Source organism: Tenrec ecaudatus, chromosome 6 (assembly GCF_050624435.1).
Source record: "Tenrec ecaudatus isolate mTenEca1 chromosome 6, mTenEca1.hap1, whole genome shotgun sequence".
NCBI lineage: Eukaryota > Metazoa > Chordata > Mammalia > Afrosoricida > Tenrecidae > Tenrec > Tenrec ecaudatus.
This window is the reverse complement of record NC_134535.1, coordinates 79163383-79182443: the sequence shown is the minus strand read 5'-3', so window position 1 is coordinate 79182443 and position 19061 is coordinate 79163383. Positions and strand designations below refer to the sequence as shown.

At 40.0% G+C, this 19061-nt stretch overlaps 1 protein-coding gene across 1 annotated transcript in view; it reads left to right on the top strand.

Moving 5' to 3' along the window:
* The window catches only part of NCKAP1L (NCK associated protein 1 like), a 95779-nt gene that overhangs the window by 24084 nt on the left and 52634 nt on the right, over nt 1-19061 (top strand). Inside the window, exons 3-11 of the mRNA XM_075551539.1 lie at nt 2493-2733; nt 3733-3843; nt 4584-4676; nt 9743-9799; nt 10186-10328; nt 11563-11653; nt 11744-11881; nt 12888-12936; nt 13036-13192. Of these exons, the coding sequence (XP_075407654.1) occupies nt 2632-2733; nt 3733-3843; nt 4584-4676; nt 9743-9799; nt 10186-10328; nt 11563-11653; nt 11744-11881; nt 12888-12936; nt 13036-13192 (941 nt within the window). The 5' untranslated portion in view covers nt 2493-2631. The remainder of the gene's footprint in view (nt 1-2492; nt 2734-3732; nt 3844-4583; nt 4677-9742; nt 9800-10185; nt 10329-11562; nt 11654-11743; nt 11882-12887; nt 12937-13035; nt 13193-19061) is intronic.

Sequence of the window (19061 nt, the reverse complement as noted above, 5' to 3'; positions counted from 1 at the left end):
AATGTTTTTCTGTATATGAAATCCAGGGAAGGTAAATCTATAGAGACAGTAACTGGATTAATGGTCCCTTTGGGGTGTGGGAGGGGAGCTTGGGGAGAAACAGGGAGCTAATAACGAGTACAAAATAGAAGAAAATATTCCAAAGTTTATTGTGGTGATTGTACGGCTTTCTTGATGTGATTGAAATATTGAACATATGATATGTGAATTATATGCCAATAAAGCTGTTGGGGAAAATCTATTCCACAGTGTACATTTAAAAATTTTTAAAATTATAATTTAGGAAAAGGGGTTACAGAGCAGATAACCAATTTTACATTCTATAATTTAGACACATCTTGTTTCAACTCATCCATTTCAATCTCCTCAATGTACCATCACTTACCCCACTACTTCCATGTGTTTCTGCTTCCATTTGATCTTAAATGGTTGATTATTCTAATATTGGGAGGGGGCGGGGTTCATTTCCAGGCCTGAAGGGTGACTAAAGACTATAGTCTCTACCTGACCAATGTGAATGGTCTCTTTTAGGTCTTAGAGTTTGTTCCACATTCCCCCCACCCCCTCCAGGACCTTCTAAGGCAGCGGTTCTCAACCTTCCTCATGCCGTGACCCTTTAGTACCGTTCCTCATGTGGTGCTGACCCTCCCCCAACCATAACAGTGTTTTCATTGCTACTTCATAACTCATTTTGCTACTGTTATGAATCAGGCGACCCTGTGAAAGGTTGAGAACCGCTGTTCCAACGTGATCCTTTTCAGAGCAGTGGGTGGTGGTATCCTATAACCATGTAGTTCTTCTGGCATTGAGCATGTAGAGCTGGGTGTTTGCACGGTCCATTAGTCTATTGGACTCGTTGTTTCCATGACCTCAGTATGTCTTAAGTCGAATTTGTAGATAAGTTGCACAAGCTGTATATGGCTCTTATTTAGCCTTACTGTAGTGCAAGAAAAGACTCACCGTTTTTCAATGATTTCAAAGCAGTACGTACAGCCAGTATGGTGAATGCAGTAAAGAAAAGCTTATGCAAAGTGGCTAGGTCAGTCCTTTCAAAGTGCAGAGTACCTGGGTCACAAAGATTCTAGTTATGGACAATTTGTATTTGCCCTTTAACATTAGGTAAAGTTACTCTAACTTTGCCACGGTGATGCTGATGCTCCTGGGCCACGCTTTGCGAATGACTGTACTAGAGCATTGTGAGGGTTGTAAAGGAGTATTAGACAAAGTGCGATCACAAGGAAGCTTATGATCTAGTTGGCGGGGGTGAGGGGCAGAGAGAGAGGAAATATATTTAACGGGGCAACATAGCACCAACAGAACACACAACATTCCTCTAGTTCTTTGAAGGCCCCCCCACTCACTCACTATCATGACCCCAATTCTACCTTACAAATCCAGCTAGACCAGAACATGTACACTGGTACAGATAAGAGCTCTTGACATGGAATTCAGGGCAGATAAACCTCCCAGGAACAGTAATGGGAATAGTGATACCATGAGGATTGGGGGAAAGAGGGGGGAGAAGGAGGAGAAATGGGGAACCAACTATAATGATCGATGTATAACACCCACCTCCCAGGTGGAGGGCAAACAACAGAAATATGGGTGAAGGGAGACAGTGGATGGTGTAAGATATGAAAATAATAATAATTATTATTATTTCAAATGTGGGTGCATGAGGGTAGGAGGGGGAAGGGGGTACAAAAGAGGAGCTAATACCAAGAAATCAAGTAGAAAGAAAAATTTTGAAGATGATGATAGCAACATATGTACAAATGTGTTTGATACAATTGATGTATGGATTGTTATAAGAGCTTAAGAGTCTCCAATATAATGATTTGTTAAAAAAGAAATATATTTAAAAATAGAACAAAGAATATTTATAAATATAATGATGTAGTGGTATAGTGGTTTCGCATTGGGCTGTGATCTCCATGGTTGACAGTTCAAAACCATCAGCAAACCAGTAGCTGCCAGGGAGAAACACTGGAATTTCTACTCCTGTAAACAGTTATAATCTTGGAAACCCATGGGTTGCTATGTGTCAGCATTGACTTGATGGCGGTATATATATATATATATATATATATATATATATATATGCATACATACATACATATATAATATTTTATATTGGGAAGGGTAGTTAAGAGGAGATGGGTTTTCAGAGTCTGGGGCTCTGAAAACAGGGATGGAACTAAAATTTAAAAGAGAAAATCAGGGGTGTTCTTGATGTGTATAAAAGAAAAGTATAAAGCTGCATGGTGTCAGTACTTGTCTGGGATAAAGTTTTATACCATAAAGTAATGAAGGGGTAAGGCTGATAAGGTTGGAGAAGAGCCTTAATTCCAGCTCTCTCCCCCTACTTCATTGTCTTTACCAAAAATACTACATAGTCAGAAAGAGGAAGTTTCCCCTGCTGAGTGTGCAAAGAGAAAGAACACGGAAGTTCGGAGGCCCTGTGAGTGGCAATGACTGCTTTTACCCCACAGCCAATTGCAGAAACTACAGGAAGACCAACGCACCAACCAGGCTGAGTCTCTCCACCCTGAGTGTGTCACCACCCAAGCTAAAAGCGTCTGAGGAGAACAGGCACTGCTATCCGGATGCTCCTCTCTGTCGGTGGCCATCATGTCGTTGACCTCTGCCTACCAGCATAAGTTAGCTGAGAAGCTCACTATTCTAAATGACCGAGGCCAGGGGGTTCTCATCCGCATATACAACATCAAGAAGGTAAGCATGAACAACTAGGCCAGTTGCCAGGAAACCCTGGGTCCAGCAGGTCCAGCAGTTAGACTGTTCTCTTTCCTACTGGTTGGATTGGCCTCCGACCACTCTCAAATTATATAAAGCAAACAATGCTGGGAGGCAGAATGGGAGGCTTCTTTTCAGGGCTTCCCCTTTTAAGTAGAATTCAGTGAGAAAGCAGAGGGGCGTAGATAAGAAATAATTGTATTCTGAGCTACTTGGATAAAGGTCGGGGGTCTAGAATTCTGGCTTTTATTTATTGCTGGCCCTGTATACTCTGAGGTCCCTAACATTGAGTCTTCTGGCACAAACTCCTCCATGAAGGTACTTCCCTAAAAAAGAAAGCTGAAAAAAAAGGCAGGTACCTTCTCAAGTATTTAGAGTCCGGGACGATGAGTACTAATGGAGGCGTTGGGGATGCTTGACAAGGGCTGTGGTTCTGTGTGTCCATATGTGTTTGTACTACACGTACAGGAACTATAAAATTGGAGAAGCCGATGGCCAGAGGTATTTTAGGGCCTGGGCTAACCACAGGGAAGGACAGAGATAAATACAGGGTGAGAATGGGGAATTCCTGAAAGAGAAAATTGGAGATTCACAGGAGAAACTTTTGCACATTTTGTAATAAAACAAATCACTAGGAGCATGCTTTCTGTGTTTCTATACCTTCTATAAATGTCCTTGGGGATGAGATACTTATTTGTAATTGTGATTTTGAGTCGCCCACAAATGCTTAACTTCTGAACGGCTGCTTCTTCCGGCTGCATTGAGGGTGGGGAGGGAGCTTCCTCTTAATGCTGGAACCAAGTAGATAATAGTTTTACCCAGGCAGACAAGATGCCACATTGTCACTTAGCTCTTCTGATAGTTGGCTTAATTGTCTGGAAGTTGTTCCTGACCTTTTCTCATGATTTTATCAATTTCTGGATTCCTCTCTGAGGGGTGGGAGAAAGCATTGAAATATAATGTGGTTTATCTGTGCAGACTTGTTCAGACCCCAAATCCAAGCCACCTTTTTTAGTGGAAAAGTCCATGGAATCATCTATCAAGTACATCAACAAGAAATTTCCCAACATGGACGTTCGAAACAGCACGGTAAGAACTCGGTCTCTCTTCTCTCTGTTCTTTGACTGACATAATCTGTCTTTGAATGGCTCAAACTCCCCTCATTTGAATGTTTTTTTGAATTTGGCAAGAATGGATAGTCTTTTGGTTTTCTGAGTATCAACCACAGGACTTCAGGTTGCTGTAGTCTTAAAAATAATCTTAGGGTTAGCTGGCATATTGCCTCTTCTCCATGGTAAGATTCATGAGACCACTTTATTTTTTGTAGAGGAAGACAGCTTTATCAACTCAGCAGAGTACATGTACAAGTTGTTCCTATTTCCCACTTAGAGGCTCAGAATTATTTGTCCAGTGAGATATCACTATGTCTTCTCTTTATTAAATATTTGCTGTAGATTCTCATTCATCTTACCTGTAGCATCTTCTTATTCTGCTTCTTTTGACCTTGATGTAAACTGTAATCCTTTTAAACTGAAAGGGAAGTTGTAATCCATTCATATTTTGCCTTTTATATTTGGTCAGGATCACGTGCCATCATATTGGCTTGGTAGAATATCTTTTTTGTTTAAAGACCTTCAGTTGAATTGTATGGTGTGTGAATTATATGCCAATAAAACTTTAAAAATAAAATAAAATAAAAAGATCTTCAAGTAGTTAGGAATTTCTCAGCATTCATTGTCAGTGTATTTTAACTCTCTCTAAGAATGTCTGATGTATGGCCCATATTTTTCCTGGGTTATTTTAATCAATTACTATCTTGTTTTCTGCAGCAACATTTAGGACCAGTACATCGGGAAAAAGCTGAGATAATTAGGTTCCTTACCAACTACTACCAATCATTTGTGGATGTCATGGAATTTCGGGTGAGTTCTCTCTAGCTTGAGACCCCTGACTAGGCTTCATTCTTCAGAGGCGATTTCTTCCTCAGTAGCAGTTCCTTTGTTTTGCTTAGTCCCCAAACCCAACCCACTGCTGTTGAGTTGGTTCCAATTCATTGAGGCCCTTATCTGCAGGACAACTGCCCACTGCCACATCTTTCTGTTATGAAGCTGCTGATAGGTTCGAACTGCTGACGTTTTGGCTAGCAGCTAAGTGCTTTAACCACTGTGCTGCTAGGGTTTCTTTTATTTACTATTGTTGTACTGCAAAAATACCTTGCAGGGCTGGATAGGACAGAGGCTGTACACTGGTACATATGAGGGTTGGAGGTACAGGGAATCCAGGGCGGATGATACCTTCAGGACCAAGGGTGTGAGGGACGATGCTGGGAGAGTGGAGGGTGAGTGGGTTGGAAAGGGGGAACTGATTACAAGGATCCACATGTGACCTCTTCCTTGGGAGAGGGACAGCAGAGAAGGGGGGAAGGGAGACTCCGGATAGGGCAAGATATGACAAAATAACGATGTATAAATTACCAAGGGCATATGAGGGAGGGGGGAATGGGGAGGGAGGGGGAAAAAAAAAGAGGACCTGATGCAAGGGGCTTAAGTGGAGAGCAAATGCCTTGAGAATGATTGGGGCAGGGAATGTATGGATGTGCTTTATAGAATTGATGTATGTATATGTATGGATTGTGGTAAGAGTTGTTTGAGTCCCTAATAAAATGTAAAAGAAGAAAAGAGAAAAAAATGATTAGGGCAAAGACTGTACAGATGTGCTTTATACAATTGATGTATGTATATGTATGAACTGTGAAAAGAATTGTATCAGCCCCAATAAATTGCTAAAATAAATAAATAAATAAATAAATAAATAAAAAATAAGCTATGTACTGATGTGTAAAGATATTTAGGTTGTATTGTTACATGAGATTAAATTACAGAATTGTATAAGATACTATCTAGTTTTATTTAAAAAGAAAGTTTGGAGAAAAATTCTATTATCTTTTAATCCATTTTTCCCATTAACTGTTTGAAGTCTATATCTATATCTATATCTATATCTATATATATATATACTATGTACATAAGATTTGGAATATTATTCATTAAACTGTCAAACTTTGGAGTAGACTATGACAATTTTCAGTTTACTAACTAGACATTTTTATAGTATTTAAGTTTTCTAAAACTTTAGAGATGTTTCTCCTAGTATTTTATTTCAAACCTTGCAGGAGTAGTATAATGCACACTATCCTGTTCCTCACCTGATATACCATGTGCTAGTACTTTCCCACACTAGCTTCTCTCCCTAGTTTTTTCTTTCATGAACTCTTTGAGAGTTAATTGCAGATGTCATTATTCCCACTAAATAATTTAGTATGCATCTCCTAAGAACATTTTCTTATAGCCTTAATACAATGATTGCGCTTCGGGATTGTAACATTGCCATAATACTGTTCATTAGCATGTAACTCATTCACTTTTCTCTACTCATCCTCAAGATTACTCATCGAATCTAGTTGGCATGCTTCTCTCTAGTCTTTAAAATAGTTTACCAGCCTTTGTCTTTCATGACACTATTTGAAGAATTTGGACTAATTATTTTTTCAAAATGCTCCTCAATTTGGATTTATCTGATTAGCAGTTTTTGGTAGGAATGCTACCTAAGTGGTGTTTTGACTTTTTGATAAAGAGCATGTACTACTTTTGTAACCATGAAAACCTTGTATGCTAAATTATATATTTATGAAAGGCAAATTGCTCCTATATTTTAAAAGTCTCTAAAGTATATACACACAATAGCATTTCTTCTTTTATTTATTTATTTATTTATTTTTAAACGTTTTATTAGGGGCTCATACAACTCTTATCACAGTCCATACATATACATACATCAATTGTATAAAGCACATCTGTACATTCTTTGTCCTAATCATTTTATTTTCTTTCTTTTTTTTCCCTTTTCTTTTTTTACGTAACATTTCTTCTTTTAGAAATGTCTCTTAACAGAATTTGGTAGACATACAAAGGAATATGTTCAAGAATGTACTCTGCTGTATGGCTTTTGATAGTGACAACTTGATAATGATTGACATGTCCAATAATAGAGGGTTCAGTTAAGAGTTTAGAGTATATGACTATAAATGAATATTTTGCACCTTTTAAAGATGACAATATTTATATTAATTGGTATGGAAAAATGTTCTTTACATATTGCTTAGTGTTAAGGCAAACTACAATGCAATTTATGGAACATGATGTCACTATAATGTTTGTGTACATCAATAAACATGCATACTGAGATAGGAATTTCTGATTGATAGAGTAAGGAGGGTTTTACAAGCTAATTGAAACTATGTTTGCCTACATTTTTCTACAATGAACATATATTATTTATGTATCCAGGAGATAATGTGAGGTTAAGCCTTCATTGCCTCTGAGCAATTTACACTTCTGGTAGTATGAATATTTCTTCAGATGACTGGAACAATGGTCTGGGGCCCTGTTTTAGGTGCCCTGAGCCTACCCTATGGAGCTAATTCAGGACATCCCTCAGATCATAGAATGACGAGAGAGCTGGGAGCAAGGAGCACTTTAAAGTCTGAATACTGGTCAGGTTTCATCTTGGAATGAGAAGCAAGGTGGGAAAGAAGGTAGGCACTGATGAAGGCAATGGAAAGAATGCTGGAAGCATATGGTAAAAGCTGCTTACTAGGGAAAATTGGAATCCAAAGGAGATTTTTAGGCTATTTTGTGGTTTCTGTGGTCATGAAGTTCTGGGTCTAAGGTGTTTGATATGACTTATTTAGAGCAAGGAAGGAAATAAGCATAATGAGGCATTACCTATTTATAGGCATAATGGTGTATTATAAAATTGGTCAGCTTCGAATCAGATAGATGTGATTTCAAACTTCAGCTTTACCATTGATAAACTGTGACTTTAGGCAAAAAAAACCAACTTTGAATCTTAGCTCCCTTATCTATAAAGTGGGGAAGCAAAACAAACTATGGGGTGTTAGTAAGGATTAAGTGAGATTACATACAGAGAAGGTGTTTTGCATATAATAAGGGATCTGGAGAAAGTTGAACTGTTCTTAGCCTTGGTTCCCCCTCTGCATATTTAGATATAACTTTTTTGGGAAGATAATTTGGAAACATATGTTACCCCCCCACATTTGAAGCTTGTAGTTTAATAATTTTTGACAAATGTATACACCTGTGCACTGTGGGTTAGGTTTTAGATTGTAACCGCAAGGTTGGTGGTTCATACAGCCTCAGAATCTTTTGGATGGCAATGGTTCTGGTTGGGTGTATTCACTACCACAAGCACGGTATAGAAAATTTCCATCACCTCAAAGGTTTCCCTGTGTCTCTTCCCAGGGAATCTCTACCCCATCCTGGCTCCAGGCAACCAATGATCTGCTTTTTATTAGTAGGCCCTTCTTTCTTTTTAAAAAAAAATTTATTGGGATATAATATAATACAAATCAATAGTTTGATTAAATAAAAGAGAGTTGTACACCTGTAGATTAGGTCTTTCTTTCCTAGAGGTACATAGAAATGGAGTCTAGGGAGCAAGTTCTCTTCTGTCTGACTTATTTCACGCAGCATGTTTTGAGTAGTTACTCATGCTGTTCTATATCAGAATTTCACTGCTTACTTTTTCTGTGTACTTTTAAATTATATAAATATAGTCTCCTGGTTATGGGTGTTTAACTTGTAGACAGCTTGCACTTGCCTGTTCATGTTATGTACATTTGCCCTCATTTTGAAACGATTGAACCAACTCTGGACAAATGCTTCTTCACAATCTCCTTCACTGTCTGCATCTGCAGCTTTTAAGTCATTGAAAAAGCCTCAAGGCTGTTTTTGCACTACAAGCAAAACAAAGGCAAAAAGCATAAACCCAAACCCACTGCCACTGAGTTGATTCTAACTTATCATGACCCGCTGCTCCATAGGGTTGAGGCTCTGTAGCGTTTCTGTGCCTGAAACTCTTCATGGAAGCAGACGGCCTCAGCGGCTCCTCAAAGAGCAGCGGGAGAGTTTGAACCACTGGCTTTTTTCTTTGAATCATTTATAACCAGCCAACTGTTCCTGACCACTGAGGCCCCAGGCCCCTTTCTTAGAGGAAAGTAAGGCTAAATAGGAAACCTATGCACCTGCTCTGACTTCCCTGCAAATTCCGCCGAAAGACCTAAGACGTGGTTGGGAACAGATCTGGTTTTGTAAACAGGAACAGCTAGGCCACAGTTTGTTCTTTTATTCATACAGAGATTTACATTTTATTACGAGGAAGTAAATGTCCATATCTAAAATGAATGTGCAGTTTTAACACTGTTAAGATGTTAATGACATAAGCAACAAAGTATTAGTTTATGACGAAGATAAAACAACATCAATGCGTTATGTAAATGGGGAGACAAATGAGCAAGGGAACACCAGGTTCTTAGAGAAGGGGCAGGATGATAGAGGGTGACTGTGATGGGGGGGGGGAGGGGAGGGAGAGAAGAGTCCACAATAAACCTGTCTTTGATATAGTGACATAAAACTTGTATGAAAAGAAAATTCCTATCATATTCAAATACTGGTTAAATGAAGTGTATGAAAGTTATCAGTAAGTGTTTAACACAGAATAGTAGATCAACGAGTAGAAACATAGACAGTTGAGTAGAGTTCACATCTGTAACTGTGCCTAAAGCCCCAGAACAGTAATCCAAGAACAGACTGAGTCTGGGATTCATCTACAAACATGGGCTTGATTTTGGCATTTTCCAAGCTTTCTGGTAGCGTTTTTGTGGAGGAAGCAGTCGTAGGGACGTATGCTTAGGGAGAGTGTGCGAACAGGTGAGTAGTCGTGCCGTGTGCCAGTGGGAATGTGCACATTTGGTTTGGGTAAGGTAGCTTGTTAAGAGCCCACTGCAGTTGTACTGAGGATGAAACGCTGGCATTTAACAATGCTTCCCTTCCAATCTCTAATGGAAAGACCCCTCAAATTCCCAGTGCATGTGTCATTTATTCACCCTCATCTCCAATTCTACCTCCAGGACCATGTATATGAACTTCTCAACACCATTGATGCCTGCCAGTGCCATTTTGATATCGTAAGCTCGCTATGCTTCTCTTTTACCCAAGAGCTACAGGAAAAGACAGGTCTAAGTTGGGACAGTGTGGGGCTGCAGGAGTGGCTGTTCCATTTGCTCGTTCCTGGAATTATGATTTTTGTAAAAAGTGCTGACACTAAAATATACTTACGTGTTAAGAAAACTAGTAATGTGATTTACTTAATAAAATTATATTTAAATCTTCTTACTCTACCTCCCTCATCCCCCAAATGCTACGTTTTTACTTTTGTTATAAAGTTCTTTTAAATTTTAAGTCCTGTCAGTTCCTACATCTAGGTAGCATTGTCTGGAATGGTTGTGGAAATAGGGAAATCCAGGTTAATTGGCTGTGCTGCTCTTTGGATCCTTGTGTATCTCCCTTGTAGAATCTCAATTTTGACTTCACTCGGAGTTACCTGGACTTGATTGTTACTTACACCTCAGTTATTTTACTTCTGTCACGGATTGAGGATCGACGGGTACTCATTGGCATGTACAACTGTGCCCATGAGATGCTGCATGGGCATAGGTGAGTCAAGGGGGGGGTGTATTATATGAAGGGTCTCATCTGTGGTGGGTGCTGAGATAGGAAGTCAGTGGCTTCAAAGGAAATAGATCCTGTCCATTCTTATATGTGAATCTGCCATCTACATGACACAAACCATTGAGAATACTCACAAGGGCATATAAAGGGTGTGGTGATGATGTAGTGGTTATGCAGTGGGCTGCTAACCCCCAGGTCAGCAGTTTGAAAGCACCAGCTGCTCTGAGGGAGAAAGATGAGGCTTTCTACTCTCATAGAGAGTTACAGTCTCTGAAACCCACAGGGGCAGTTCTATAGTGTTCTATAGAACACAGTTCTGCCCTATAGTGTTGCTGTGAGTCGGAGTAGATTGTACGGCATTGACTTGGGTTTATAGCAATTATATGTGCTTTAATATATAATTGACTCTTGAAAAGCTGTAGTCAGTTATCCAGTTAGCGTGGAGTCTGATCACTTTTAATCCTGGTCTGGCTTTCACTCTGCTTTTGAGGTCATTGCAACATTAAAGAAAATTCTTTTTAGTATTGGTAGGAATGATACTAATAAGGTAAGGCCAGTAGAGGTAAGTAGTGCATAATACATTTGAAGCCTAATATAAATAGCTTTTGGATGATTTGTAATTCGGCCTCCGTTAGTGTAAATGTAAGCATTTAAGGGCTGAAAACCTGACCGGGGGGTCAGAGTGGGCTGTGGCATACTGTTCTGCGTGTGCGTAAGTGCTCCTCTTCAGCCACGGGGATACGTAGATGCGCGCCTTAGCTATTAGGGTTGATTGTTTACTATCTTTTGGGTTATTTACAGGTTTGGATCTAGGTGCATTACTGAATTTGCAACTAATTAATAAGAATTCATAGAATACTTATCATGTGTCTAATCTTAATATGGGTACTTACTGATAAGGAATAAACTTTTGTTTATTCCAAAATTATGTGGTTCTATCTAGCTATAGTTTAGTGTGCCCCAAAATATGTGGCTCTATCTAGCTATAATTTAGTGTGCCCAGATACGGAGTGGGATATGTGCGAATGCAATTCATAATTTAATATGTATATCTTTGGAGGTGGTGGGGATTACCAGCCTATGCACACATCTTTATCCTATATGCAAGTGTGAGAGTTTACATTGTGATTAGAGAAACATTCTACTTGGGATCCTCTTGGCTGACTTCAGAGATTGGTCAAGGGAGGCCTGTCATTCCTTTTTCTCTGCTTTCTCTTAGTGACCCCAGTTTTGCGCGGTTAGGGCAGATGGTCTTGGAGTATGACCACCCCCTGAGAAAGCTGACCGAGGAGTTTGGGCCTCACACGAAGGCGAGTTTCTGGAGCGGGTTGGGACTTCCTCAGTCAAAAGTATATTGTCCTTCTCAGTGTCATCATGCAGCAACGTGTTCTTCCCCACAGGCTGTGAGCGGGGCTTTGCTCTCTCTGTACTTCCTCTTTGCCCGAAGGAACCAGGGGGCTGAGCAGTGGCGCAGTGCTCAGCTGCTAAGTGTCACCAGCAATCCTCCAGCCATGATTAACCCCGCCAGTTCTGAAACAGTGAGTCCCCTTCCTTTGGTTAATGGGGACATTTCCTTTTTCAAGGTTACCTCTGTAGAGAGTGTGTCTCTCAGGAAGCACCAGCCCTGAACATGCATTAAGTAGCTTCTAGGATCTGCCTCTAAGTTGACTATCTCTTTGGCTAAAAAGTCATGGTTAAGTTGGAGCTTTTATTGGGATCAATTAGTATGTGCTTGCTTGCCCGTAGAATTTAGTAAATATTCATAAATGAATCAGTAGATGAATAAATGGTAGAGAAACAATATCATTAGGCTTCTATTTAGCACAGCAAGAATGTGAATTTAGGAGTCAATCAACAAACATTTTTGGTTCAACGACCATGGCTCATAGTTTGTCCTTCAAAGAACTTACAGTTTGGGGAGGATGGGCAGTCATAAAATACAGCTGTTGCGGTAACGCGAGTGCTAAGCACCAAATGAGAGATTTGCACTTTAAGTGGTAAACTAATTCAATACAAACTTCAAACAGAACCCATGCCATTGAGTCAGTTCTGGCATAGAACATAGTAGAATGGTACCACAGGGCTTCCAAGGCTGTAATCGTTAGGGAAGCACATTTCCACAGTATGGCTGGTGGATTCAAACCAGTGATTTTCCAGTTAGCAATCAAGCACTTTACGCACCTAAAATAATCGAAAAAACTGGAGAAATCAGGAGACAGTTTAATAAGGCCGTACTGTCCTATCATTAAAAATACCTGAAACATTGAAGAAAAGTTATGTAGAATCTTTTGCTAATTCTGACGTCCAGTCCAAGATACTTTGTAATTTTCTCAACAATATTTCCTTACCTTCACTCCACTCCCAGTGCCTCACCTCCGTTACTGGCCTGTTTCCCAGCGATTGGCATATGGAAATACCCTAATCTAGCCTGGGAAAATAATAGTTGGTTTGGGTACTCACATTCTTCTTGCCCTTACTACGTTTGTCCGTCAGGGGAGCACTAAATAACTAATGGCTGGACGATTGCTTCCTCTCTTCTAACAGATGGCCTGTGAATATTTGTCTGTGGAAGTGATGGAGCGCTGGATTATCAGTAAGTTTTGTGGAATTAAGTGGGGGGAAGTTAAGTAGCAGCATTCCGTGAGAAAGCGGTTCTAAAAGTCATTCTCTGCACTGTCTCACCCACCTGCAGTTGGGTTTCTCCTTTGCCATGGTTGCCTCAACTCCAATAGCCAGTGCCAGAAGCTGTGGAAGCTGTCCCTTCAGGGCTCCCTGTACATCACCCTCATCCGGGAAGATGTGCTGCAAGTGCACAAGGTCACCGAGGACCTGTTTAGCAGTCTGAAAGGGTGAGAGACATTAACACCAATAGGAACTTATGTGGGGATTTTTTTAGCTCCTCCCCATATCCTTCTTCAGTCTCCAAGTGGCCCCCAGAGTACTGGTAGTAAGGATTAATTCTAATTATTGAAGAAATATACCCACTCCTCACTTATAAACATGGTTAGATTCCAATGACCAGGTTGTTATGTAAAAATCAACATTATCTGTGGAGGAGGCCACACTGGAGCACAAAATGGGTGAGTACATAGCTGCCAGGTTACATCATTACATAACTGTCAAACCCCAGGGGATCATGGCCTACTCAAGTTGACACAGAACCTGACCTACCACAGTCAGAGCTACTTTCACCTCGCACCTCAGCTTTTGTTAATGCCAGATATATGTAGTTATAGTGCAAAATAGATGGATAGTAAATTTTTTTACTATTATCTTAGATGCAAAATGTGTGATAATGAATAAGGGAGGAGTAAGTGTACTGTATTGAATACTTGCCAGTTACTAGATGCTTCACTGGGTTTCAGATATTAAGTAGCTGATAAGATACAAAAGACTTAGGAGCATGGTCTCTAAAACATAATTGGGTTTGAATTCTAACTACTATTGATTACCTCTGTGACCTTGGACAAAGTAATTAACATGCCATGCCTTCATGTCCCCATCTATAAAATGAAGGCAATACTCGTACCTACCTCACAGGGTAGGTATGAGAAATGAACAGTTATTTGTAAAGCACATTGTGTTAGGCCGGGTTGACTTGACAAACAAATCCAGAGACATTCATACATATGTGTAAGAAAGAGATTTATCTCTTAATTTATCTGGAAGCTTAATTTATCAGGAAAGCATCTCAGCCCAGTCCAGATCAAGTCCATAAAGCTGAGACTAGTCCATAAATCCAATACTAGTCCATAAATCCCTCTTCAGACCCATGCAGCCATATGTAACGATGCAGAATGCAGGAAGATCACAGGTCAATTGGTGGTGATCCAATGGTGGTGGCAACACCAGCAAGAAGGTGACGACAGAGAGGGAATGTCCTGCCTCCAGGGAGCCATTTATCTCAGTGGCACCTCCAAATGAGGTCATCAAGCTGCAACCTGATTGACAGGCTAGGCTCTACTCCTATACTTCAAGTTGACACGAAATTATGTAAGTACAACACACATAGAAAATTCTGAGAGCTATGTGATTGTTAAGTAAATAACAGCAACAACAAAAACAACCCCCCCCCCCCAGAGGACTAATGGTCTTGTGGTTAACAGCCCACAGCATCACCGCTCCATCACCAGGACTAATGGTCTTTATGAGCCTGTGACCAGAAGAACTAGATGGTGCTGCATGGCTACCACTACTGACCTGTCTGATTGCAATCGCAATGGACAGTTCTGGACAGAGTGGGAGAAAAATGTAAAATAAATTCAAAATCATAGGAAAGATAAAACTTACTAGTCTGATAGAGACTGATGGAAGCCCAGAGACTCTGGCCCTTAAGACCCTTTAGCCTGAACCCACCCCTGGGATGACCTGTCAATGAACAGATAGACCTATGAAATGAACACTAACACCTATGAGAAACATACAGAACAACTGACCGCATCAGACCAAAAGGGAAGTATTTGCTCCAAAACAAAGTTGAGAAGCCAGCGGGGGCAGGAAAGGAGGCTAGCTAGAAATGGAGACTGCAGGGAGGATGTGGGAAGAGTGCTGTTATATTAGAGGATTAGACTAATGTCTTGAGGGAAAAATGTGTATAAATTGTTGAGTGGAAACTAATTTGCTCTGTAAATTTCCACTCAAACCGTGATAAATGTTTAAAAACGAGAAAGGACAGAAATTCACTGGTTTGTTTTTCTCCTTATTGTTACTGATATTTTCAAATAGTAAAGAGACCATTTTATTCAAAAGACTTTAAAACAAAAATTGAATATTGAAGAAGGGAAAAAAGAATCTTTGCTTTTAAGGAGTTTCCAAATAGACAAACAAGCCATTGTAATCCAGGGCGGTACTGATGTATACCTCAGTATATGATGTATACCTCAGGTGGCATGGAAGCATTTAGAAGGTCACTGAAACTGGCCTTGGAAAATGCAGAAAGGTTTTTTGGGGACAAGAAGACCTCAAGAGCTAAACAGATGTGTGTGTGTGTGTGTGTGTGTGTGTGTGTGTTTTTAGGATGGAAAGGCAGGGAAGGGAGTTTAAGAAAAACCATCAAGGTTTCTAAGCAAAAGAGAGTTGGGCTGATCCAAAGAAACACAGCTATTCTGACACATAGGCGAATGGGTTGCCTTTTATTCCCTACCAAGGAGTTTGAATCTTCTCTAAAAGTGATAGAGTATCACTGAATGCTTTTAAATAGCAAATGACACCGTCATATGTGCATTTTAGAAAAATATCCTGCTGCTGCGGAGAAGCGAAGAGAAAAGAAAGGTGAAACTAGAGGCATGGATGAATGAAAGGAAATCAGGAGACACCGAGGATGACGTCAAGCATTCTGTAGTATCTAGCCTTCCTTAAGACAGAGAACATGTAAAGAGAAGTAGTTTGTTGGAGTCAGGGGCAAGATTGTGAATGAAATTTTGAACTAGTTGAATTTAAAATGGACACCGAAGACTGATTGTGTTAGGCCTTTACTCTATGGTGGCTAGGAGTTAGGTCTGGTTTCAGATAAAGATGGGTGCTTGAAGGCGCTTCAGTTCCTCATCTCTAAGAAAAACGACTAACATGTCTGATAAAAACAAGGAGCCCTGGTGGTGTAGTGGTTATGCTTGGACTGGTAACTGCAAGATCATCAGTTCAAAACTGCCAACTGCTGCGGGGAGAAAGAGAAGGCTTTGTACTCCTGTAAAGAGTTGAAATTTGTCCACGTGGAATCCAGGGACAGGAATGGGAATAGTGATACCAGGAGGATAGGGAAAGGTGAGGAAGGGGAAACCGATTGCAGTGATTGACACATACCTTCCCCGGGGTTGGGGGAGAACAAAAGAAACCATAGGGGTGCCCGGCTATCAGAAGATATAGTGTCTGGGGTCTTAAAGGCTTAAAGATAAACAAGTGGCCATCTAACTGAGAAGCATCAAAGCCCACATGGAAGAACACACCAGCCTGTCTGACCACAAGGTGCAGAAGGGACCGGTTATCAGATATCAAAGAGCTAAAAACCATATCAGTGGGTGCCCACCTCCCTGATACGATCAATAAAGACAAACGTGTGCATGAGCAAGTGTGGTGAAGAAAGCTGATGGTGCCCAGCTATCAAAAGATAAAGCGTCTGCGGTCTTAAAGGCTCGAAGATAAACAAGTGGCCATCTAGCTCAGAAGCAACAAAACCCACGTGGAAGAAACATACCAGCCTGTATGACCACGAGCTGTCCAAGGGATTAGGTATCAAGCATCAAGGAACAAAAAATCATATAATTGGAAATGTGGGTGAGTGCAGAGTGGAGACTCAAAGCTAAATGGTAGTCAACCAGACACCCCTTACTGAAGGATTATGGGGAGGAACTGAACCAAGCAGGGTTCAGGGTAGCAATGATGAAACATATCTTTCCTCTGATTCTTAAATAATTCCCCCCCCCACTATCATGATCCCAATTCTACCTTACAAATCTGGCTAGACCAGCAGATGTACATAGGCACAGATAGCAACTGGAAACACAGGTAATCCAGGACAGATGACTCCTCCAGGACCAGTGGTGGAGAGTGGTGATGCCTGGAGGGTGGAGAGAATGTGGGGCAGAAAGGGGGAGCTGATTACAAGAATCTACGTATAGCCTCCTCCCTGGGGGAGGGACATCAGAGAAGAAGGCTGGGGGAGACATCGGACAGTGTAATATATGACAAAATAATAATAATTTATGAATGATGAAGGGTTCATGAGGTAGGGGGAAGTGGGGAGGAAGGGGGGAAATGAGCAGCAGATATTAAGGGCTCAAGTAGAAGGCAAATATTTTGAGAATGATGATGGAAACAAATGTACATATGTTCTTGACACATGAATGTATGTATGGATTGTGATAAGAATTGCATGAGCCCCCAATAAAATTACTAAAAAAAATATTTACAACACAAAAAAACGAAAACAAAACTAAAAAACGTGAAATGCAAAGCCATTATTCCTCCAAAAAAAAGAAACCATAGGGGAAGGGAGACAGTGTTCAGTATAAAATATGAAAATAATAATTTATAATTTATCAAGGGGTCACAAAGGTGGGGGAGGTAGGGAGAAAAGAGGAGCTGATACCAAGAGCTCAAATAGAAAGTAAATGTTTAGAAAATAATGATGGCAACATATGTACAAATATGCTTGCTTACAACTGATGTATGGATTGTTATAAGAGCTGTAAGAGCCCCCAATAAAATATTTTAATTAAAAAAAAGAGTTAAAGTCTGTCTTGGAAACCCACAGGGACTGTTCTACCCTGTTCTATAGGGTCTCTGAGTCAGAATTTACTTGATGGCAGGGAGTAGATTGAAATAATCTAATTTGATATTCATGCTAACTCAGATGTAAGCATTAATTTTTACAAAGTAGAAAATAGAGAATTAATCTTGGTGTCACTCAATGAATAAACAGTGGGATTATGTAACAATTCCAGAGATTTTTGACTCTCTTTAAACAGTTTTTGCCATATAGTTCACATATCATAAAATTCAAGTTTAATAATAGTAAGAATTGTACAATCATCACCACAATTAATTTTAGAATATTTTCTTCTTTTCTGTACTCATTGTTATTAGCTGCCTATTTCTCTGCCAACTTCCTCTGCCATACCCCCAAGAAACCATTAATCCACTTACAGTCTCTACTGATTTACCTATCTGGATTTCATAAACAGACAAACATACAAAGGAATAAAAACAAACAAAAACCTAGCACCAGTAACAAAGTAAAACAGAGAAAAACTTCAGTTAAAAGGAAAGTAGAAAATATTAAAAGTAGAAAAAATTAAAATGGATCAAATTTTATCCTAACTGCACCTTCAGTAATGCACTTCCAATGGATTGTGGGCTGTCACTGCCATCCATTGCCTTCTGCAAACCAAGTGTTCACAATTTAAGCTCTGGTGCCATTCCCTCCTTTAGATTTGGGTTATATTATTTACAATCCTAGGATCATACAGGCTGGCGTGCTTCTGTGTGAACTTAATTGATGTCTCACTTAGATGGCTGCTTGTTTGAAAAAAGCCTGTAAGACTCCAGACACTAATATTTCTGATAGCTGGGCACCATCTAATTTCTTCTAATTTCACACTTTGCTATCGCACCCATATCTTCAGTGATCTTTTCATAAGGGCAAACATCAATTAGGGCCATATTGTAAGAACTAATTATACTTTGATTGGGGCTAGAATTAAATGCAAGCCCCAAATCCATTTATACAGCTTTGTTTATATACGTCTCTAGTTTACCTTAGAGACACAATTGGCCTTTTACATTAGCGAAGATTATCAATCATCCCCTTGGGGCATCACTTCCACTGTTACCAAGCAAATGCTGACCCATAGGAATCCCACAGGGCAGGGTAGAACCATCTACCTGATGTCTGAACCTGCAAATCTTCACTGGATCAGAAAGCCCATCCTTCCTCTGTGGAGCTGGCTGGTGGCTTTGAATGCTAACTTTACAGTCAACAGCTTAACAAGTAACCACTACAATTTGATAGTGTCATTAGAATATTTTCTACAAAGAAAATCTCTACACTTTGATAGTTTAGCCAGTGATACAGAAATTCAAACACTGTTGAAGAAAGGAAATCATATAAGTTTAGGCCAGCTAAGAATTATAATACATGAATTACTGACTTGTACAGATTAAACTCTGAAGTGATTGGACACCACAAATAATGGGGGTTAGTGATAGGGCAAATCACCCAAT